This window comes from Poromitra crassiceps (genome assembly GCF_964638095.1).
Source record: "Poromitra crassiceps genome assembly, chromosome: 12".
NCBI lineage: Eukaryota > Metazoa > Chordata > Actinopteri > Beryciformes > Melamphaidae > Poromitra > Poromitra crassiceps.
In genome coordinates this window covers 15,173,228-15,197,557 of record NC_139632.1, presented here as the reverse complement: position 1 = coordinate 15,197,557, position 24,330 = coordinate 15,173,228, and the positions used below count along the sequence as shown (strand labels likewise).

Sequence of the window (24,330 nt, the reverse complement as noted above, 5' to 3'; positions counted from 1 at the left end):
GACCGACGGCCATCTACTTCCTAATAACTTATTTATGTAAGCTTCAGCAATACATTAAAAAACATTAGCATGGTTCAAAAGTCACACTTGTGCCACTGCTCTTGTAAATTTCTCTCCCAATGAAACACTGTGTTTTTGCCTTGTGCATAATGTCTCTCCTCTTTCTCTCTTCCCCTCTGCATTCCTGTCTCGTACGTGTGGAAAAAGAAGAGGAGAGTAAAGTGCAATGCCAATGTAAAGGCTTTGATATGGCCAGACAGCAGTCCTACTCATTCTGAATCAGAAGCATGCAGGTGCCTCCTTGGTCTATAGGGACTTTCATCGAGATTGTAGCCCTAACATTGTAGCTGATAGATAGGGATGATGTGGCTTCTTTTGGGGGATGAGACAGTAATACCTCCCCTCGGAGCATAATCCACCAACCTTATGTTGGACGCTTCAAATCCAGTCTCATTTTCAGAGAGTGAAAGAACAAAACAAAGTCAGTCGATAACAAAAATGGTATGATACAGTGTTCAGATTGAACATTCAGTCCTGTTTTGTCCAGTCATTTCTTCTGTCTATGACTGCTGAGGAACTGAGACTCAGGCGTCGTCTTCCTCTTCTTCACCCAACATCGCAAAGCATAACCAGAGTCCCGGAGCGTGATAGAAATGTAAAAAGCCTCGTGAGTCTGTTCTGTCTTTTGTCGTACGTTTCCCCCGCGGCCACAGGCTCAGAACTGGGAATGGTCCATCTCGTCCAGCCAGGAGGCGGGGCTGGTGGGGAAGTCGGGGTATCCCGTACTGCTGCCCGTGGAGAGGTCTGAGGTGGGGCCTCCTGCCATGGCCCTCAGAGCCTGTCCCACCCCGCCCGGCCCCCCCTGGGCCACCAGACTGTCCATGTTGAAGCCCAGGTTGTTGAGGAGAGGGGTGTGGCCGGGCAGAGAGGCGATGGAGGAGGGCGACTGGGGCAGACCGTAGGGACTGCCCGCCCGGATGTCGTGGTAAGGCTGGCCCGCCGCGTCCAGAGAGAAGCCGCCGTTCAGCACCCCGCCGTTGGCCACGTCCCCCACGCTCCCGTACAGCCCGTTGGTGTGGCCCAGGTCCGACAGGATCTGGTCGTCTGTGCAGGAGATTGGGGGAGAAAGCATTAGCATCGGGGGGGTTATTACTCGGGACACCTCATCAACAGCGCTGTCAACCGCATGAACATTATATACTTGTTATCTTTCAATACTGTTAAGTGCTTTTATGAATGAGATTTATTGAGGCTATGTGGATTTCATGGAGGTAGGGGGGCCACACTTCTGCCGAGGAGCTTGATCAGTTGTGTTCGACAGAGACAGGAGAAAGCGAGAAAGAGCTGATTTACCTTCAGCTCTAACAAAGCGGGTTTGTATGTGCCAAATCACTGCAATACAAAATATTTGTTTCCATCTCAATCCCTCCCCTGGGCCGCTTCAATAACAACAATGCCCCAGAGCACTTTCTCTCTAATTGACTAAAAGCCTCACCTGCTTTATAGAGTTTCTGTCACCATCTTTTCATTTCTCGTAAAAATAGCCTTCTTTTTAAAGGTGGCTTGAGGACTTTTATGACTACCCAAAATGCGGATTGCCAACATTAAAGAACTATAAAAAGACAGGGATGTCTAAAATGTCGTTTGTTTGACTGCGGCCCACTAACGCCCCCGCTCTCTCTCTTTTCCAATAAGCTCCATCATGGCGACAAGCGGCGGGAGGAGGTGGCGTCAGTAGCTTTAGCGGGATGTGAGGGGAATGGGAAATGAGAATGCCATTATGGATTTGCCTGGGGACAACACCGTGAGACGGACAAAAGAAATCGGAGGGAATGGCACAAAGATACGTTCAATTGCTGCGGCACTGACAAGTATAGGGGTGGGAATCACAGAGTAACTCACGATACTATCACGATATGCTTGGCCTTTGATAACGATGATATCACGATACAGGAGATTCTGTGATACATTGCGAGAGATACATCACTATATCTGTGTAACTCAAGAGGCAAAAAGCAGGAATTAAGAATTTATTCACAGAATTGACATGAAACTATGTGTAATACTAATACTATGGTATCATGATATGGCACCACTGTATCGATAACGTAGCCTATTACAAGAGGAAGTACCACGAATCGTGAAATATCGTGTGATTCACGATATTTTGATATTTTGTCTCCCTTCCCCCACCCTCCACACTGAAAAGTGTGTCATTTATCAGCTTTTTACCAACAACCCATTTAAGAACGTCCCTCTTTAGCACTACGGTAATAGCTATTTGCTTGGTTACAGTTATCCATATAACACACACCTCTGAAGCTGAGTTCACTGTCACTGAGTCCTGCGTCGTCAGCTGAGCTCTCCTTCTCCACCTTGGTTCCTCCCCGGTTGCGTTTGACATTTTTATAAAACTGGCCCCAGCGATGTCGGCCCGCGTCCTTCTTCAGGCGCTTCTCCTTCGCCCGCCGGTTCTGGAACCACACCTAACAGAGATCATAATAATAATATTAACAATAATAATAACCACAATAATAATCTTCATTTATATAGAACATTTCAAAACAGATTTGCAAAGTGCTTTGCAACAGATGAAACAAAGCATAAAATCAGCAGCAAAAGCAATAAAAACAAGGTAAGAAAAAATATAAAAGCAAAGCAAGCGTCATAAACCAAGGTCAGAAACTATAATAAAAAAGGGCATTACATAAAAGTGTGTCTATAAAAAGAGTTTTAAGAAGTGATTTAATGGATGATCCAGATCTAGTCAGCCTGAGCTCCTCAGTCAGTCAGGTCGTTCCAAAGTATAGGAGCCATGATGGCGAATGCCTGATCACCTATTGTTTTCTTATGAGGTTAAATCAACTGTGATCTAGCTTGGTGTCTTAAATGTGATGATCCGTAAAATCTCCCAAAATACTCATTAGAATATTGTTGACTTTTATATTGATGAAATAAAGGATTGAAATTAAATGTATGGTATCCGAGTGTAACCAAGATTAAAGATTTGAAGGATGGTGTCGTGATTGGTTATTTTTGTAAATATTTCGAGCTTTCCTTAAAAAGCTGAATACTACTAATCTAACTATATAATCACGAAAAGTCTGTCTGTCTGAGCACATTTATCTCCCCAGCCTCCAAAATTTGCCAAACCCTAACCCCCCCAAAAAAGGTCACCGATGATGTCACTTGAGCAATTGTGATGTCTTGATTGAGTACTGATGACGTCATCACTGATGATGTCATCAGTGATATCACGCCTGTCTGATTTTGGGGACAGATCTCTCTCTCTGCTTTCTTCAGCTAAACAGTCATGGTCAACCCAGACATAACTGAGGATTGGTTATTTGGACTAATGAACCTGTATAGCTGTTCTTTTGTCCAGTGTGTTTAGTGTACCTTTCCTCTGAAGGCCCAACACTCAACAGTAAAGCGCTGAGTATCACAAGGCGGTGAGCATGGAATCTCTCCTTTCTATTTAGTCCTACTCCTCTCCCTGTGCACCTGCTGAGAAGACTCTGAAGGTGTGCAGATATCCTACCTACTAGATCTGTAAAATCTTAAAATCAGTCAACTAACAGGGAGCCAATGTAAAGATGCTAAAACCCAGGGTGATGTGATGTTTCCTTTTTGTTCTAGTGAGTGAGAATCTGCTGCTGCTTTGATCTAGTTTTTTCAGATTTTCTCCCCAATTGTACTTGGCCAATTCCCCCTGCTTTTCTGGTCATTGCTCCACCCCCTCTGCTGATCTGGGAAGAGTTGTTGACTAGCCCATGCTTCCTCCGATACATGTGCAGTTGCCAGCCGCTTCTTTTCACCTGACAGTGAGGAGTTTTTCATCAGCAGGACGCAGCGCGTGGGAGTATCACGCTATCCCCCCAGTTCCCCTCCCCCCGAACAGACCGACCAGAGGAGGCACTAGTGCAGTGAGCAGGACACATGCTCCTTAATCCAGCTTCCCGGCCAATTGTGCCTGTATGAAGACCCAACCAAGCTGGAGGTAGTCAGGGGCCAAAAGCCTGGTCATCCGGTAAAAAAGCAGAAACGGTTGCAGATCCGGTGGATACGGAGCTTTTCTGTGCTCCAAAAAAACTATTTTGCTCTGAAAACAGGGGCATCATAGTAAATGAATGTGATGCGAGTTATCTAGCTATATGATCTGGCCTGGGGCAGGTCTTAGATAGAAAGACCGAGCAGCCAGTCACAAATACCAGGTGACGCCAGGTTAAGCCAGAGGTAACACGGGGGCTCGAACCTGCCACCCTCGTCTTGATAGGCAGGTAATCTACTGCTGCACTACCCGGACACCCAGAAGGCGTTTCTTCTGATGAGTACAGAGAATTGCAGTAGTGTCAGTGAGAGGCGAGAGAAGCCGGTACCTGCACCACCCTCATGTCCAGCCCCGTCTCGGAGGACAGCTGCTCTCTGACGTGGCGTGCCGGCTTGGGAGAGTTCTTGTAGGCACTCTTGAGCGTCTCCAGCTGCTTGGCGGTGATGGTGGTCCTCGGCCGCTTGGCTCCCGCCTCTGAATCATCTGAAAACATCATTACAAGTGTGACTGACTTCTCCGTACATTCGTCACGGCGCCGTTACAGGCGGTGCCCTTGGCCTTGTGTAGAGTATATGTGCATTAAATGAAGTGAATGGTCATGTATGGAAGTGTATTATTGTCCTTGTGCAACTGTCCCGCTCCTACAGCAGAGGACATAAATCTGCCCAGCCAGAGTGCCAGAAGAACGGAGTTATTGGGGGCCCGCCATATAAGAGCATTGCTTCACTTTACATAATCAATCAGAGATGCATGGAAATCTCCATAGACAGAGAGAGAGAGAGAGTGAGAGAGAAAGAGAGAGTGAGAGAGCGAGAGAGAGAGTGAGAGAAAGAGAGTGAGAGACAGAGAAAGAAAGAAAAATAGGGCTTTACACAGCACACACACCCAACAACAAACCCACAGCTATAGTCACTTCAGACTTGAAGTTGAGCTGTCATATCCCCTACTGTGATTTTCTACTGTGATTTTGAGCATTTTTAGCTCTGCTGCACTCACATCAAAACAAAATGCCATTTTCAAGTATGATAAACTGTCTGTCTGTCTATCCATCCATCATCTATCCATCTATCATATATCTATCTATCTATATATCCATCATATAGGCTATCTATCTATCTATCTATCTATTTATCTATCTATCTACGGTATCTATCTATCTATCTATCTATCTATCTATCTATCACTCCTGTGAAATAAGGTTAATGCAGTAAAGCAAAGCCAGAGTCGTTTAACACTGAGTCACCCAGACTCTCCCTGGCTGTTTTTTATGATGATCTTTCCATTTCATGCACTCTGGGTTGTGATGAATAAAAGCACAGTGGGCTGCACTCAAGCCATCTGTCTCAACGCATTTCATTTGAATAATATTTTCTCCAAAGAGCCTCAGTGGTTGCTTCATATTTCACATGGGCCCACACAGGGCAGGCCTACCATTTTGTTTGGCCGTCTCGTAATCCTCCTTGCACACCAGCCTCCCGTCCTCCATGAGGTAGAACTCGTCCCCGGTGGCCAGCTGCCGGCTGCACATGACGCAGGCGAAGCAGTGCAGGTGATACACAAAGTCCTGCGCCTTCCGCACAACCTGCGTGGGAGGGATCCCCTGTTGGCACGATGCACATTTTGTCCCAAAACGCCTGCAGGAAAGATGAGGGAGAGATAACTGCCATTAGATAATTGGATGCAAATACTTATACAACATCAGCAGTGTGGCCTGTTATCCTTCTCCTTTTTATATCCCGTTCACAGGCTGATGATGAGCACAGTGAGACCGAGCGAGATTAACATTTCACATGCAAGACAGCTCTTTTCCTCAACTCCAGCCAAGACTGATGGCACAGTGTCTGTAGCAATAAGAGCGCCAGCTGTGGCAGAGAGAAAAATCTAGCCCAGGAATGCATTTCCGTTAGCGATAGACCTGTCCTCAAGTTGATGGATGGAGACGATCAATGCACCGTGGTGTGTGTGTGTGTGTGTGTGTGTGTGTGTGTGTGTGTGTGTGTGTGAGTGTGTGTGTGTGTGTGTGTGTGAGTGAGTGAGTGAGTGAAAGAGAGAGAGAGAGAGAGAGAGAGACTGCATATCTGTGAGTGGGTGTATGTGCATGTTTGCATGTTGCATGTGTTTGCAAATGAGGTACTGGTGAGGAGGAGGTGGGTGAAGAGCAGTGTTGGGGGGTAGCGCGTTACTTTGTTACTGTAATCACATTACTTTTGTCGGTAACGACTAGTGTAAGGCACTACCTTCCCTAAGTGCAGTAATCACATTACAGTTACTAATCAAACACTTAACAATGCATCTCAGGCGATGTTACGGAGTAACGCAAAAGTAATGTAACGAGTAGTGTAACGAATTACTTTCTCCAGGGAGTAATCAAGTAAAGTAAGGCATTACTTTTTTTAAAGTAATGTGTAATGTGTAATACATTACTTTTTTGAGTAACGGACCCCAACTCTGGTGAAGAGGGGGAGGAGCAACAGGAGGAAGAGGAGGAAGCAACCCAGTCACCAGAATAAAATGTTGGTCATTGTAGGCTACGTTTCTGCAATCCACGAATACGTAATCTCAGAGTGAATTTGAAACAAAGCTTCTGCCTTTTACATTTGTGCAAATCTGCAATCTCAACATAAATTTGAAACAAAATTATGGTTAATTTGAAAACCTCGCTGCCTTTCCAAGGTTAAACACAAATAAAACAACTTTAACAACTTTGGTTTAGGCCATTGAGATATACATTTATATATTTATTTATGTCGATGGTTTAGTCAAGTAAAACAATTTAAGGTTAGGGTTATTGTTGTATAAAATTGAAGTTCCATTGATTGCCATTTCATACTCAATAAGCTATAATTGCATACACATAATTAATGGTATGACTTATAGTGACATCTCACACATACCCCAGTGGCATTGAGGATTTCTCCCCTTTTGCTGAAACCTTGGACAGTGCATCATGTTCCATAACAACTGATAACAGTCTCCCAGTCAGACTGCACCGACGCACACACATTTACAAGAGATCATCCCATTCCTCTCCCCCCTCTTTTCCTGCCTTACAGTATAAAGCGTATGTCGAATTGTGACATCGCCACTGAATATTTCGGACTCTGTATGACATCAATTATGTATTTACATTGAGATTCAGTCCTCCTCTAACGCAGTTTAGAGGAGAATGTTATGGCTTTAAATATACTTTTATAAGACACTTCCTGGACTCTTGGTTTTCATTCAATTTGGTTTATATAAGCTGTTATAATTATTATATAGCGGATGAGGAGTGGTGAAATTCCATTCTACAACAGTTATGGTTTGGATTAGACTTAGATAACAAACAAACAAAAGTGAATGTGATTTACAGTTTAAATGTACCCTGGGGGTTGAACACGGCCCTCCAGTGTGAAAGGCAAGTACACCCTCCATGGCTCCATCCACCCCGGCTACATCACATCACTGGCCATATCTCAATAGCATATCTCTATGACGTGTAACGCTGATATACACGTATCAAGAAATGTGATATGGAACATATCTTTGGTTCAGAAACGTTGGTATTCTACGTATGGATTGCAGAAACATACAATGCTGACATTTTATTCTGGCAGCCAGGCTGGGTATTGAGACATCCAGAGCTGAGGAGGAGGAGTAGCACGAGGAAGAAAAGGAGGAGGAGAGCTCGCAGTAAACACGCCTCAGGAGAACCAATAAAATACTGAGTCAGAAGAGGCTCTAAATCACACAGCCAATCAGACACAAGACCAAGGTGAAGCCTCCAAACCACTGCTGGGAAGCACACAACTGCATGTACGCATACTGTATGCATGTGTTTCTGTGTGTGTGTGTGTGTGTGTGTGTGTGTGTGTGTGTGTGTGTGTGTGTGTGTGTGTGTGTGTGTGTGTGTGTGTGTGTGTGTGTGTGTGTGTGTGTGTGTGTGTGTGTGTGTGTGTGTGTGTGTGTTCATGCGCTCCTCATCCCAGTGTCCCCCACCACATGGAAACACCCCCCTCGCAGTCGTCCCCTGGGCCAGCTAATACAGTTAGCTCTCACTGGGACTCCGGGGCTGTTTAGGTCTCATTCAAGCTTTGGGCATTAAAACCTCTCAAACATGATTTAGTAAAAAGCCCCGAGCTGCTGATCCTGTTTTGGATAAAAGTCAAACTTAATTTTCTTCTTTAATGCCTCAGAAATCCAATAGTGAAAGAAAGAAAGAAAGAAAGAAAGAAAGAAAGAAAGAAAGAAAGAAAGAAAGAAAGAAAGAAAGAAAGAAAGAAAGAAAGAAAGAAAGAAAGAAAAAGATGATAAATGATAAAAGAAGCAAAATGACAACAAAACAGAAAATGATAGGGTTGGATTGCAGCACCATTGTGATAATTTGTCAATGGAGTGAGTGTCTTGGGAGTTGATTCCCCCCCCCCCTCTATGTAACGAAAACCCATATTCAAATTCACACTAGGACAGCAAGCAGCACAGAGCAGCACATAAAAGCATACCAAGCTATTATGCATATAGGCTAAATCTAATTATGAAAGCAAATAATGGATACTATCGCATTTATAGTGAAAAGAATATGAAATAAATGATGAAACATGACTCATAAAAGCTTAATGATAGAAAAAATAGGCCTGCTATATTGATACTTATAAAGAAAATTCAACAGAGCATTATGAATTTGCTACTTGATGAGGAAACGCTCCAAACACAGATTATGTACTTCCTCAAATCCTCTTCCAATAACTATCATCTTACATAATTTCCTCAAACCTGTTCATTATAACATGTGATGATTTAAAAAATGATAATTAAGAAGAAGAAGAAGAAGAAGAAGAAGAAGAAGAAGAAGAAGAAGAAGAAGAAGAAGAAGAAGAAGAAGAAGAAGAAGAAGAAGAAGAAGAAAGGCAATAAGAAATTGTCTAAGTTGATTGTTCAGGGAACATTCCCCCCCACCTCCCCACAGCATAGCCTAAGAGTGACATTTAATTTATCTGTGCAAATATTCGAAACATTTTTATTTCATCGATCAAACGATGACAAAATGTCATCAGGCTATTTGTCCCTGCTGATCAGGAGCGTCCAATTTTGAATTTGAGGATGTAGCCTTTCATGTGAAATATAACGAATAACGACTTAGGAGCCTATTGGCCGGTAAGCCTAATTAGTGAGAAAGCAGAGTGTATGCCATTGCCTACTGACTTGAAGAAATCCTCCTTGCAGTAGACGTTTCCCGCCCGGGAGAAGCATTTGTCCGCCAGTGGCGTCTGGCAGTCGGCGCACTTGAGGCACTTGGAGTGCCAGTGTCTGTCCAGCACCTTCAGGATGAACTTATCCAGGATATGTTGGCTACAGCCCGCACACTGAGGGATCTCTGCAGGCAGGGGAACACAGAGGAGCACCAGGTCACTCTCAGCAAGCAGGCAAGGGGGGAACAGCCACCATGCCTATAGGCTAAAAGCGTTCTTTAAAGGACCTTATCTTCACATTATGCAATGAATTTAAAGATTTGTGGCAGACATAAATAGATGTTTGAATTCCGCATAAAAGTGGGTGAACTGTACTCCAGACCTCCACATCCGGGTTATCGAGTCCTGAAATGCGCAATATCCCAGACGATCACACAATGGAGAGTTATCCTACGTTTTTCTTTGACTGCCAAAACTAATCAAGCGAGGTGCTGTGACTTCCCAATGAATATATACACAACAAGACAGTGTAATTTGTTTTCAAACAGCCCCGCCATTCAATTCTGTTTTCATCAAAGGCTTTGATGTATTTTATTGTATATTGGCTATTGTTTCCCCCTTATTGTTTTTTTTTTGTAATCTCTTAATGTCTTATTCTCACTATTTTTTTTAATTATTTGAGTAGCCTATAGGCCTGTGCTGTTATGCATTCATTTTCATTATTAAAGCACAGAAAAGTGCGACACAATAGGCCCGAGTCCGGTGGTTCTTCACTGGAGCTGTCCAAGGTGCTGAAAGTGCAGCGGCTTCCCAGCAGCGACAGCGTTGTTATGACAAACAAATTGATTTTTCTTAATGAAGTATCCTGTTGTTCAGAAGTCTAATCATCTTTCTGAATGGCTTTATGGGAAGTATGATGGCACGGGCCCCAACACTTCAGTGTAAATAGCCTACCGCCAGTGGGTTAGGAAGCGGGATGGGGTCTGATTTCTCATAGTCAAAAACACCATTTGGAAACAGCAGACCAGCAGACTAACACTAACAGAAATAGACCATATAATCATAATATTCCAAAATTTAATCAGTTCTGAATCTCTATCATTGTTAGGCTAGGCTACTATAAACGTTTCAAAATGGGTCAATGTAGCCTAGCCTATATGAAAAAGTCAAATGTTGATCCAAAACACATCCTTCCTCTCAATAGGCTATCACGTTCAATAACCAAGTTCCATAAATGAATCTATTTCATGTTGTCCATATAAAACTATAGCCTATAGTTTTATTCCTCGTAGCCTATTATAATTATATCCGTTGTCCATTAAAAATTAGCAGGCAATCAGCGAACACATATTCTGAGAAATGCCTCACCCTGTCTGTCATCTTTAAACAAACAAACAAATTCGACTTTTTATTATTTTTATTAGGGAATCAAGTAGCCCGCCCCCGTAATTTTACTACTGCTACTACATATATTTCTCAGATTAAGACTGATTGTCTTATAGTCGAGGCATCTCAAATCAAACCCACATGATATTCTATAGCTAATTCAAAATCAATGGCGGGGAAAAGTGTCCAGCTTATGAAACAGAAAATTACCTCGTGGCAAAGAAGCGTGAGAAAACGCGCGCACGTTCTATTTTCTGTCGAGACGAGGAAGATTTGGGCTGCAGCGCGGTGTGATCATTTTACAATAGCCGTGTGAAGCTCGAGAAGGTTAATCTCACCACAGCAAGAAAGCAGCGTGCGATGTGTAAAAGCATGCACACAAATGTTATAATTTTGTACAAATTATTGCATTTTTTTTTTATTATATATATATATATATATATATATATATATATATATATATATATATATATATATATATATATATATATATATATATATATATATATATATATATATATATATATATATATATATATATATATATATATATAATATAGTATAGGCTATTATATTGCATAGGGCCAAATATAGGACGTTTAAAAAATATATATAATTAAGTAAATAAATAAATAAATATTTTGGATCAGTTTATGTTTTGTTGGGCAGAAAATAAAATTTGCAGGAATGATTCAGCCAATCTCGCTTCAGCCTGTAGCATGAAAATCAAAAGCCAAACAAATGTATAAAATCAATAGCCTATAACATTTCTGGATAGACAAAGCTGGACTGGTTGGTTTCTCTCAGCAAGTGAATCCATAAGTAAATCAGTGACGGTGACAGATGGAAGAGAGTGATCGAGACACTTATTTTGGATGGAATAACCGCCTTGTGTAAACACTATAGCTTTTCAGAAATGCAGGAGGCAAATGCAAAGTATTTAAAATCTGTGAGGAAAAATGAGAGACTGCATGGACCTGACTGCAATCATTTACAGAGATGTGGTGCTGAAAGGAGAGCAGCACGATCTTGGCAACGACCAGCGTGTGTGTGTGTGTGTGTGTGTGTGTGTGTGTGTGTGTGTGTGTGTGTGTGTGTGTGTGTGTGTGTGTGTGTGTGTGTGTGTGTGTGTGTGTGTGTGTGTGTGTGTGTGTGTGTGCGTGTGTGTGTGTGTGTGTGTGTGTGCGTGCTGCTCTCTCTCGCTCTCTCTCTCTCTCTCTCTCTCTCTCTCTCACACACACACACACACACACACACACACACACACACACACACACACACACACACACACACACACACACACACACACACACACACACACACACAGGGCTAGTAAATCTCCATGCCTTCATATCTTGGTATATCTGCTGCCCACTACTCCACTATAAACCAGACTCATCGCTTCCATCTTTCCTGAAACTGAACTGAAACACAATGATATCTTAATATTGTTCAACGCCTAATTTATCTTTGCAGGATTTTTAAAAGGAAGTGATTAAAAACATGTATTCAGAGTCAGACCATCTCAGATGTTTATGGTTTTAATATAATTGCCCTGATTCAGTATAGCGTCCATGATATTAAATGTTTATATATACATACTCTCCTTATTTGTTTTTATTTCCTCGAGTAATCCGGTTTTTAATCCAGGATGAATGCAGGCACAGGAGCTGATTGGCTGGATATTTATCCAATCTTTTAATCTGCCTCGATTTATAAAATTAAAGAGCATAAGCCGACCACATATAGGCCATTTTCTTATAGGTGGGCAGGGTTAAATAGCCTACATTTTGAGCAGGTAGATGAGGAGGTACATCATTTTCCTGTCACCTGTATTTTTGTTTTCAGTTGTGTCGTAAACAGTGGCAGCAGTAGGCTATAGCACAAAGCAAATAAACCTACTTGTTTTGATTTGGGGTATTGGAACCCGAATTCATGTCAATATTCAGTATTCACAATAAGTGACACGTCTGTATAGCTGCAGGCTACAATTGTCCCCCAACTTTTCATTATCAGTCTATTTGAAACCATGCTGGCTAAAATGTCTCACACTATCATTCAATTTGGATGTGGATTAGAACAGTTCTGAGAGGAAGCCTGTTATAGAAAAGGCCCAGTACGTTTTACTGTCTCTCCTTTGAATAATTAGGTCAGAGCAGAAATGTATCCAATTCCACTTCCATCTTGATGATGGCGAGATCAGATTATAAAAGGCCGAGGCAGAGATTAACATGCTGCGAAGATAAAGCAGACGCCCCAATAAAAGGTAATTCTCGCCTTTGAGAGAAAACAGAACAAGCAGGTGATAACTAACTCTATCATGTTTCTCTTATTGTAGGCTATAGGCTAAATATTGACCAAACGAATTGAATCATGATTTATCTGTAGTTCCGCCTTCCTAATTGTGTTTCAAAAGCACAAAGTGTGTCACTATATCAGCAGGCCTGGGCCTTGTTTCTGAAACAAAAACCGCAAACGTAAATATATCCGGCATCTATTTGACCCAGTAATAAGTGTCAATCAAAGTCAGTGGGTATTTGTCTGATGGGTGATGACAACTGCGACTGATCTCTTGACCATGCAAGCTCGTTTACAAATTAACAGCTGCCTGCAGGCATGGAGAGACTCACTATAGTAGCAAGCAATATGAGGGAGGGTGCATGGGATCAGGAAAGTTTGAGGCCAAATAGCAGAATAGTGATGATTTAAATTAGACAAGTGCAATTTTCTTTTTCTATGGATGGGAAAATTAACCAAAATGCCATGCATCCTGTGCACAACTCAAGTCTTGCAGCCTATTGCAGAAAGTGAGGCAGTAAAGATAAACTGGACATGCGGGCTGTTCAGTGCAATTGCACACTAAATTCTTGGCTTCGAGGCGATGGAGTGGAACACATTATAATCTGAGCAGCCTTTCCACACATTGTAATTTGAGCAGCATGACACATCGGTGGTGTGGGTGTATTGGCAGAGGAAGAATCGAAGCTCTCTGATAGCCTCTCCTATATAGCCCTCTCCTCGTCCTATAGTTTTAATCAAACCCTTATCCTCTAAGCACAAACTGTCCCGATGAAATCCATGAAATCGTCGATAGAAAAAAGAAGGTAACGAAACAAGCTTACGTTGCATTGGCACTCCGAGAATCTCCGGTAAACCCTTTACAGGACTCTCTGTCGGTAGGACCGCCGCACTTTGCATCATCGTGATCCAAACCGGGAGACAAACGCACGCACATACACCCGCAACACGGTGGGCGCACTCCCCCGCACACCGGCTTAGCAAGAAAAAGTAGCCTATGCTGATGATGGTGATGATGATGGAGGTGGAGGTGATGCTTCACAGAGGCCCTTCTCCGCTGTCCCGTCAAGTCTCTATTCCCCGTTATTTCTCCAGGCAGTCCCGGGCCGCTGTCCGTGCTGTGCCGTGCCGTGCCTTGCCGTGCTGAGCTGTTTTGGAGTGGATCAGACAGGCTGCATGCTCCATTCAGCGCTGCAGGGCGGCGAGGCCTGACGTCACCGCGGCAGAGGCTCGCCGCGGGCCAATAGGAGCGCAGGAAGAGGAGGCCCCCCGGGCGGAAAGGCTCCCCCATAGGCGTACAGTGAAGACAAGGCGAAGAAGAGGCATCGAGCCTGGTGTAAAATGTCTCCAGGGAGGCGGGACCTTGCTCATGTGGACACCATAAATAGCTCACTGCAGTGGTTCCCAAAGGGGCCCGGGACCAGCAGGGCTCCTGCTTGGAGGGTGAGGGGATGCCAGGGCTCTCCAAAGCAAAATGAGGAATATAGCCTATAAAGTCATTTCACTTGTATCTCTCCTTAGAAGTATAAGAAGAATGATTAAGGATGGGTGCTGTGATTTTGGTTTCACTGTCCAATGTTGTGCAGTTCTGCATGTTTGACCACAAAAACATATCTTCGGTTGGCGTTTCTTGTGAAAACACCCACACAATGTGGCGTTTGTTTGTGATGTAGGCTATCTATTTGGGGGTGCTTCCTTATGAAAAGCTTTGGAAACCCATGGCTTGCTGGACTCATGCACTAAGCAATGCTATTGAAATTAGCCATACTGTATGGTCAGTGGGATGGTGATATTTAATTCCATAATTTAATTGTATTATTATATTTAATTTGAGCTGTTGTAAAATGGTGGGCGAATACGGCTATGACTTCCAGTCGGTGATCTTCACAATAACAGCCACAAATAAATTATAGAAATATCATTCATTCATGCTTTTTCCTTAAAAAGAGATGTTTTGTTTATATGCATATTTGAGACAGTATGCCTATATTCATGCCTAATGCCAGCCTATACTCAACATGAGTTGTCATTGTGAGTGCAAATATCAAGCAGTTTAGATTTACATGTGAAAACAATGATAGGCTATTATTTGACTTCTTGACACAAATCCACAGACCACAACATCCAGACCTGTGTAGACTCTGTATACAGATTGTGCACCGTGTTGTGGAGCGTTGTGACAGACAGGCGGGATTAGGAGTCTGGGCGCGGGCCTCCTGACACTGTTCATTTCAGCCCCATCGTCTGAGGCTGCTCCGCCGGATAACACATTCCCCCGGAGGGTTCGTAGTTCAGGCTAGATGAACTCAATCTTCGCTTCCAATTTACTTCAAGCACGGGAAGAAATGCATAGAGCGCAGCGGAGCTCTCTCCCGGTGTCTCAGTCCGCCTCCACAGCTTGTTTCCATCAACAATGTGCAGTCTGCACTCTGCAGGTCCCAGATCAGCTCACAACACAAACCTAGATTTGTTCAGTCACATGACATGTGGCTACTGGCTACCTGGCGGACCGCTTGGCTACAACAAAAAGTCAATATTGTTTTTGTTGTTTTAATAGAATATACCTTGTTGCTATGGCTGGGGTAGGCCTAAATTTCACACAATATTTCTTAACATGATCAAAAAATTGTGTTATAATTATCATGCATAAACAATCGCAGGCTTGTTACAGGCAGGCAAGCAAGTGAGGCATAATAACATCAATAATAGTAAATATGGCTGCACTTAAGCTATAAGCTAATAATAGCTTACAGGATTGGTGCATTCAATACAGAAATTCTATAATAGTTTCAAGCAGGGTCTTGCTTGGGACAGGTCAGCAAACATAATAATAATAATAATAATAATAATAATAATAATAATAATAATAATAATAATAATAATAATAATAATAATAATAATAATAATAATAATGATAACAACAACAACAACAACAACAACAACAACAACAACAACAACAGGTGCAGGGTTTACTCTGTGCAGCTGGATGAAACCGACATGGTGTGGAAACTCCATTTTCTGCTTTGCTTAAGGAAAGAGAAAGAAGTAACGCAATTCTCCACAGTGCATTTTGATTTACTCTCATCTCCTTCCCATGTATTTAAAACTATGGACAATTTATTCTATTGTTTCGCATGGCCTATAGCCTAGGAAACCACAATCCCATAAGCCTGTGTGCTAATGTTTCAAATGTAATTGAGTCAAATGAAAATGCACATCAAGCTGATTAAAAAAAGGAGGCTGCAAGGGAATTTTAACTGAGTCAAAGCCAGTCTCCCCAAGCCCCAAGCCAGGGTGTCCCCTTTCTCCATCAACCCCCTCCATCCATCCCTATTAGCGGCAAGGGATCTCGTCTTCATTTTCATTTTCATCATACACTTTTCCCCCAAGATTATTCAATTATTCTGATTGTTGGTATTGAGACCCTTTAGCTGCTTTTAAATACAATGCAGATCAAAAATGCTCTTAACCTGTCAGCAAAGGGTCACACAATTAGAATAATTGACGGATGTGAAATGGGGGACATGAAACAGCGCGCACATACAGTAGGCTATAGTTCAGTGGGACACTATTGCTTGTCTTTTATTCCAACATCATCGTCAATGTGAAAGACATGACCTAAAACACTACACATAAAACCATGAAGACAATTATACTTTTTACTATTTAAATGATAATAATTCTAAAGGTGGAATCACGAAACAATACGAGTTTCAAACAAATTACAAAATAATACATTTTAAATATCGACATAGGCGTCCAATCAATTAACATACTTCCAGCCAGGCAAAATTAAAATGTATATGCCAAATGTCTATCGGCTATAAATGAATGAAATGTTTTTTTTCTCTTTAATACACCAAGCCATTCCACTTCCACACAAAAAGCAAAGCAATGAGGGAAAATAACCATTTTTCAACAATTACAATTGCATCACATCAGCATTTTCTGAACTCATATTAATCACAGCTGCAAGTGAAGCCTATATAGCTGAGAGTGAAGTGACTGATCTTTTGCTATGATCAAGGAATGTGCCATTGTGTAAAAAAAAAAAAAAAAAAAAAAAAAAAAAAAAAAAAGTGTACAGGAAGCATTCGAGCAATAACTCAAGCAGAGGGCGACTCCTTTGCCACCGCTGTTGACCCAGCCACCTCTAATTAGATCTAATATTTCAGTGGATGAGTTCATTGACACCTGCGATTCGCAAATCCATCTTAACGTGCAAAGACTCCATCAGGGAGCCAGTCTCCAAAACACATCCGTGCATTTCCACCAGGGTGAGGAAGCTGCATGAAAATATAGGCTCATGTGGATCTAACAGGTCAAACTGTATTTCCATACAGCCTGGCTACAACAAAACCCGAGCAGCACCTTTCTCATTAGGTGTGGGGCTTGGGAGCTATGGGGGGAGCTCTGCATGATGTCTGGTTTATAATGAGCCAAAAGATCAAACAATACATTGAATTAATGAGTTGAATCCTTTTGTTAGCCTGTATTTTGCATATTATTTCTAACGTTTTCTTTCTTTCTTTCTTTCTTTCTTTCTTTCTTTCTTTCTTTCTTTCTTTCTTTCTTTCTTTCTTTCTTTCTTTCTCTCTATCACACACGCAAGTACGCACGCACGCGCGCACACACGCACGCACGCACGCACGCACGCACGCACGCACACACACACACACACACACACACACACACACACACACACACACACACACACACACACAAAACAAAAGACATCAAATGAGTAGGCTATATAGGCTAAAATATCAATGCAGTTTATTCATGGCAGTACAAAGAACTTGATATTAATTCTGAGTCCAAATCATTACAGCAGCATAGCAGTTAAAAAGAAAGGCTGTATATTAGCCTATACGCCTGACTGCACTTTGAAGAGAGATATATTTTAGCCAAACAAAGCGCACCACGGAAGTGAACATCCATCCAGGTCTTTTTTTAACCAATAAAAGCAACTTGTAAACAACATCATGCAAGTAGATAGCTTACCTCTTCACCGCACCACGCCGGTGACTGCAGCCGCCCCGCCGAGGCTGCATGCTGTGCGGCTCTTCTCCTCCTCCATCCCGGTCGGTGAGGTTGTTTCACCGTGAGCTTGCAGAGAAACAGCACTCTAACCGGTTTCCACCGACACAAATATGTCAGTTGCAGCTTAGGTGCACGGCTCTTCTCATATTCTTTTCATCCCAAACCCAGAGAGCAACAGAGGGAGAGAGACAGCCAGAGTAAACCTAGGAGAGAGCACGGAGAAAATTAAATTGCACTTGGGGAGCAAATTCTATTAGGGAATAGTTATTGTCTCCTGACAGCTCCTGTCCATTTGGGTAATTAGTAGAGGAGATTGGTTGAACAAACGGAATCTATTCCCGTCAGAAATGATATTTTCCAATTCCCTGAGTGAACCTGGCCCCGTTCTGCTCAGACTGGAGCTGTGATGGGCCTTGTTTATTCGAATTCACATAACTAGCTAGGCTATAGCTTACACTGCAGTTTGAAGATGGAAAAAAGAAGAAGCTGATATGAGACTCTCCAAAATAGCCTGTCCGAGACCTATTATTTTCTGAATAAGGAATTTGAAACAATAATTTGTTGTTGTTGTTGTTGTTGTTGTTGCTTACTATTATTATTATTATTATTATTATTATTATTATTATTATTATTATTATTATTATTATTATTATTATTATTATTATTATTATTATTATAGGTAATAATAATAATAATAATAAAGGTAATAATAATAATAATAATGTTATCGTCATCATCTTCATCATCATCATCTTCATAATCATCAGAGATATATATAGGCTAGTAGAGATAGATCAGCAGCTTACAGTAGGCTATAGCTTACAATAGACAGCAAGACACTGCACATACAAAGCAAAGGGACACTGTCAGACATGGAACATGGCATAATTTCAAGTTGTCATAAACAGTAAGCTACTTTCAATAATGAACAGAAATTTCGCACAAAATCAAATTGGTTGTAGCTGAACTGAAGATGGAGAACAGCTAATTTTGGAGATGATGCTGGGAATTTTGTTATAGGTCTGTAAAATGAGGGGTAGCCATCATGTTCAGGGGCTCATCAGAAATCAATGCAGATCCTTGATTAACCTTTGCTTTGTGCTACACTGTTAAAGGAAGAGATGCCCTGAGAGACCTATAGGGACTCTTCCTGTATCATAGGGTCACTGCAAAGGTATTATTAAATTATATATTATACAATTTAATCTTTGATTATTTTTTTTAATGAAAAGCATTGATATTGACATCACACAAAGATTAGATCAAATGTTATGCTTCTTACTGCTTTGAAATATTGTTCAACTATAGCCTCTCTACAGTCATATCAGGTGTGAGTGCAGGTGTAAACACACTGTTCATAACAAAAATGCATAATAATAATTTTGAAATTAACCATACAAAAACATACATCAAACTGAATTAAATTAAATTAAATTAAATTAAATTAAATTAAATTAAATTAAATTAAATTAAATTAAATTAAATTAAATTAAATTAAATTAAATTAAATTACATTAATTTACATTAAATTAAATTAAACAAAAATAATGATAAGAATTGTACAGGCTCTGAAATTAAAGCTACATTTTGAAATACAGTTCAATTCAAATGACCCAACGCATCTGATACTGCTGACAAATGATATTGAATAAATCCTGATTAAAATTCCTTTTTATAAACTTGGAAATTCCATGGAAAGAGTGAACCTTTGCAGTTCGGTGACAGGAGTGGTGCCAGTTGAGTGCATTAAACAGAGACTGACTGACAGGCCATTGGATCAGTACCAGGTTCATTACCCAAGCACTTCCTGTAAGCTATACACAAACACTGGGGGAGAAGAGAACAGAACAGAATAGAAACAGACAGAACAGAAGTAGATGGCTGGAGGTAAAGGTCAGGTTTGTGTTGGAATTAAAACAGTGGAGTGCAGCACATTATCAAGAGGTAAATGCAGTTGATAGTAGGAGGTTATTGATCTATGGGCTTCCCCTCCCTCCTTTCCACGCTTCTGCACTCTGTGCACAGATGGACTGCAAGGACTTCCAATTGGCTAAAACAGGAGATACCGCTCTTTCAGTCATCTGGGACACACACACACACACACACACACACACACACACACACACACACAGGCACACACACACGCAGGCACACACACACACACACACACACACACACACACACACACACACAGACACACACACACACGCACACACACACAGTTCAAGCAATGACCAGTGCACCAGAGTGTATGTCAGATTTAGCTTTGGTTTGGTTTGGTTTGGTTTATAGTTTGAGTTGGTTTGTGGTTTGGGTTGGTTTGGTTAGGTTAGGGTTGGGTTGGGTTAGCCTGGGTAGGGTTGGGTTGGTTTGGTTCAATGCTGTTACAGTAACTGCTCACAAAGTAACATATCCTCCTGTTACCCATGGCACAGTCAGGGTGAGATGTTTTGGAGATGCGAGCAGGATAAAGTAACAGTCTCCTCATGTTACCCTTGGCACAGTCAGGGGGTGAGATGTTTGGGAGATCCAAGCAGGTTTGGGTTGGGTTGGTTTGGTTCAACGCTGTCAACTGCTCACAAAGTAACAGTCTCCTCCGGCCTTGGCACAGTCAGGGTGAGATGTTTGGGAGATGTGTTACCCATGGCACAGTCAGGGTGAGATGTTTGGGAGGTGTGAGCAGGAGAAAGTAACAGTCTCCTCCTGTTACCCATGGCACAGTCAGGGTGAGATGTTTGGGAGGTGTGAGCAGGAGAAAGTAACTGTCTCCTCCTGTTACCCATGGCACAGTCAGGGTGAGATGTTTGGGAGATGTGAGCAGGAGAAAGTAACAGTCTCCTCCTGTTACCCATGGCACAGTCAGGGTGAGATGTTTGGGAGATGTGAGCAGGAGAAAGTAACAGTCTCCTCCTGTTACCCATGGCACAGTCAGGGTGAGATGTTTGGGAGGTGTGAGCAGGAGAAAGTAACTGTCTCCTCCTGTTACCCATGGCACAGTCAGGGTGAGATGTTTGGGAGGTGTGAGCAGGAGAAAGTAACTGTCTCCTCCTGTTACCCATGGCACAGTCAGGGTGAGATGTTTGGGAGGTGTGAGCAGGAGAAAGTAACTGTCTCCTCCTGTTACCCATGGCACAGTCAGGGTGAGATGTTTGGGAGATGTGTTACCCATGGCACAGTCAGGGGCAGATGTTTGGGAGATGTGTTACCCCTTGGCACAGTCAGGGGGAGATGTTTGGGAGGTGTGAGCAGGAGAAAGTAACAGTCTCCTCCTGTTACCCTTGGCACAGTCAGGGGGAGATGTTTGGGAGATGTGTTACCCATGGCACAGTCAGGGGGAGATGTTTGGGAGATGCGAGCAGGAGAAGCGCATCCACACGGAGGGGGAGGGGCTGAGCAGTAAAATGAGATGGATCTGACCCTACTTGACTCCTGCCTTTAAAAGGCTGAATGTTAAAACTGAAGGGGATCTGGCCTAGATTACATGTGATATATACCAATACCATATATTAACCTCTTTTTCATAATTTATTCACTCTGCCCCCCCCCCCCCCCCCCCTCTCTCCACAGGAGGACGCTTTATAGTATTATTAAAGTCAGAAAGAGAGATGACAGAAAAATGCATCAAGCCCCTCCTGCATTTTAATATCAACACCCGAGCGGTAATAAACATTGAGGCAGCAGAGAGCACGCAGGAGAGGAGCCACTATAAAACCCCACATTGTCTAATTTATGGAAGACAACAACAGGGCAGCAAGGTGAGCTTTTTACCCTTCAGTCCTGTGCTTTCATAACACAACAATGTCTCCACACATCACATTGGTTTGGACGGGTACAACACACCACCACCACCACCACCACCACAACCACTACCAACCACAACAACAACACAATCAAATAAACGTCCTGAGGAAAGTAAGCAGGCCTATTTGAACATCAAGAACTGTTCAGTGTCACAAACTAATATTGTAGCTACCAGGAAGGTAATACCGTACACAGTTTCTGGCGCAAAGATAGGCTGCAACGGGCAAGAGTGAGGATGGGATCAAATATGTGTGCAAAAGTGTATATATATATATATATATATATATATATATATATATATATATATATATATATATATATATATATATATATATATATATATAAAATAATTTTGTTGTTTTATATGTAATGTGACCTCCGGGAGCAAACCACCAATTCAAATTCTTCATAGTGCAAAGAATAAAACTAAATAAAACTATTTCCTCAGGCACAAGAAAGCCAAAAATAACTGTGAATGTGTCCTCAACGTGAACTGCTCACCCGTGCCTTGGCAAAGCTGCAGGCAGATATTGTCTTGCTGCCAATTTCCTCATTACCCATCATTAGTATGAAGCAGCCTAACACTCCAGCTCTCAAGCCACCTGAGAGGGAGAGAGAGAGGGAGAGAGAGGGGGAGAGAGAGGGAGAGAGAGAGAGAGAGAGAGGAGAGAGGGAGAGGTAGAGCGAGAGAGAGAGAGAGAGAGAGAGAGAGGGGAGAGAGAGAGGGAGAGGGAGAGGTAGAGAGGGAGAGAGGGAGAGAGCTGCTGTATGGTGAGCGGTGTGAAGCATCATGGGGGGGCCAGCCACCTTGCTCTGACTCTAATCCAATTAGAACGCAGGTAAACATTTAAACAGATTAATAGATCAGCTGTGAAAGGAGGAAAGTACTTAATTTGTGATTGAACAATTAATAAACTAATATATAAAACTTTGCACGCACTTAAGATATATCTCCATGGTCCCCCTTGTCTGATTCCAATTCAACCCATTACAAAAGGTAAACAAACTGAAAAGTAGCTAGCAGATAAGCAAACAGCAATAAATTACACGCTAAAGGTGCAACAAAACAAATAGTAACCAAACACGCATCAAAGTTTGAGAGGGTGCAGCATCATTCCTCCTTCAGTTTGACAGTTTCCCAACTAATAATAAAAAAAACTCTCCCTGATATTAAAATCTCTCAGATGATGCATTGTGTAATGTTGGAAGAAAAGGGAATAAATAACACGGCCGCATCTTCCCTGTGACAAACTATGCTTTTCTCAATCCATTCTGGCCATCATAATGTGTCATTGAGGGCTTAATTCAGGCAGTATCCCAGAGCTTGATTAAGTCAGAGATCCACAGCTGCTCTGCCTTGATGCTTCTCTCCTTTAAAGTAGTGCTATTAATCAACCTTGTGTGTGTGTGTGTGTGTGTTGATGTATGAGTCGACTGCCTTAGCTCAACCATCAGCATCATCACATCCTTGCATACTGCAGTTGTCGCCGCATCCACACCATCAACGGTCAGTCAGTGTGAAGGGCTGAAAACAGGATAAATGAAGTTATCCTTTAGTGCTTAGTCAGAGGCACTGACTGACTATTAACCCTAACAAATGTCTTTGATGGTGGGGAGGAAACCGGAGCACCCGGAGGAAACCCGCGGACACGGGGGAGAACATGCAAACTCCACACAGAAAGGATCTGGGACGGACCGGGGTTTGAACCCGGGACCTTCTTGCTGTGGGGCAACGTTGCTAAGCACTGAGCCACCATGCCGTCCTCCAATGGATGCAGGGGCGGGGGGTGGGAGTTAAGGGAGTTCAAGCCAATGTTCCAGGAAACACACAACTCAAGATCAAGCATGGGTTGTCCTTCAGATGGGTTTGTTGTCATCTCGACATCAAACACTCCTCCCCCTATTTATCCATCCATCATCCATCATCCATCATCCATTTCACCCCCACAGATTTCACCCACGGCTGGCCGCCCCCAGCAGAGCCCACCTCCAGGTGTGTGAGGGAAGAAGACCCGAAAGCCGATTGCGTTTTAATAAAGTTTATTATCTGCAGGGAGCTAATCCTCATGGGTAATCTCTCTCCTCTAGTCCTAAAGGAAAGCTGGATTACTCACTTGCTATAATCCCAATGAAATTGTTAGGATTTAGCGTACGCCGCACAGCAGATGGCAACAGGCTTTTCCCTTCAACCTTGGATCATTTAAACCTCCTCACCCCCACCCACCCACCGCCCCTTCCCCAATTCCACCATGCCTCATGTCCTGGCAGTCTTGGTAAAAAAATAAAAAAATAAATAAAAACACAACTCTTCACAAATAACATTTGTGAGCTTCTGCTCGAACATGTTTTGACATCTGAGACGCTAGAATGGAGATTATACCTTTATGAACCAGGTATTGGTTACAAATAAACAGTGAAAATGTGACACAATTGCTACTAATATGGACCACAGTACATTGTCAAACAAAAGCACCCAACGACAAAAGCAGTATTTAAAGCTTCAATTATACTGTATCCAAGTCAATGGGGACTGGTTTTCTCTAGAGTTGTGCTGGCAACCTCCCGCCGTGTGTTATATCGACA

General features: G+C 42.4%; 1 protein-coding gene across 1 annotated transcript; it reads right to left on the bottom strand.

Moving 5' to 3' along the window:
- Positions 1-715: 715 nt before the first annotated feature.
- On the bottom strand, positions 716-14,088 carry lhx4 (LIM homeobox 4; the record flags this gene model as incomplete). The annotated part of the gene is given in 8 exon segments (XM_083648087.1): positions 716-1,104; positions 2,315-2,486; positions 4,380-4,534; positions 5,483-5,685; positions 9,233-9,404; positions 13,728-13,875; positions 13,877-14,005; positions 14,008-14,088. Coding segments are annotated over 8 exon segments (1,449 nt in total).
- Positions 14,089-24,330: the final 10,242 nt, after the last annotated feature.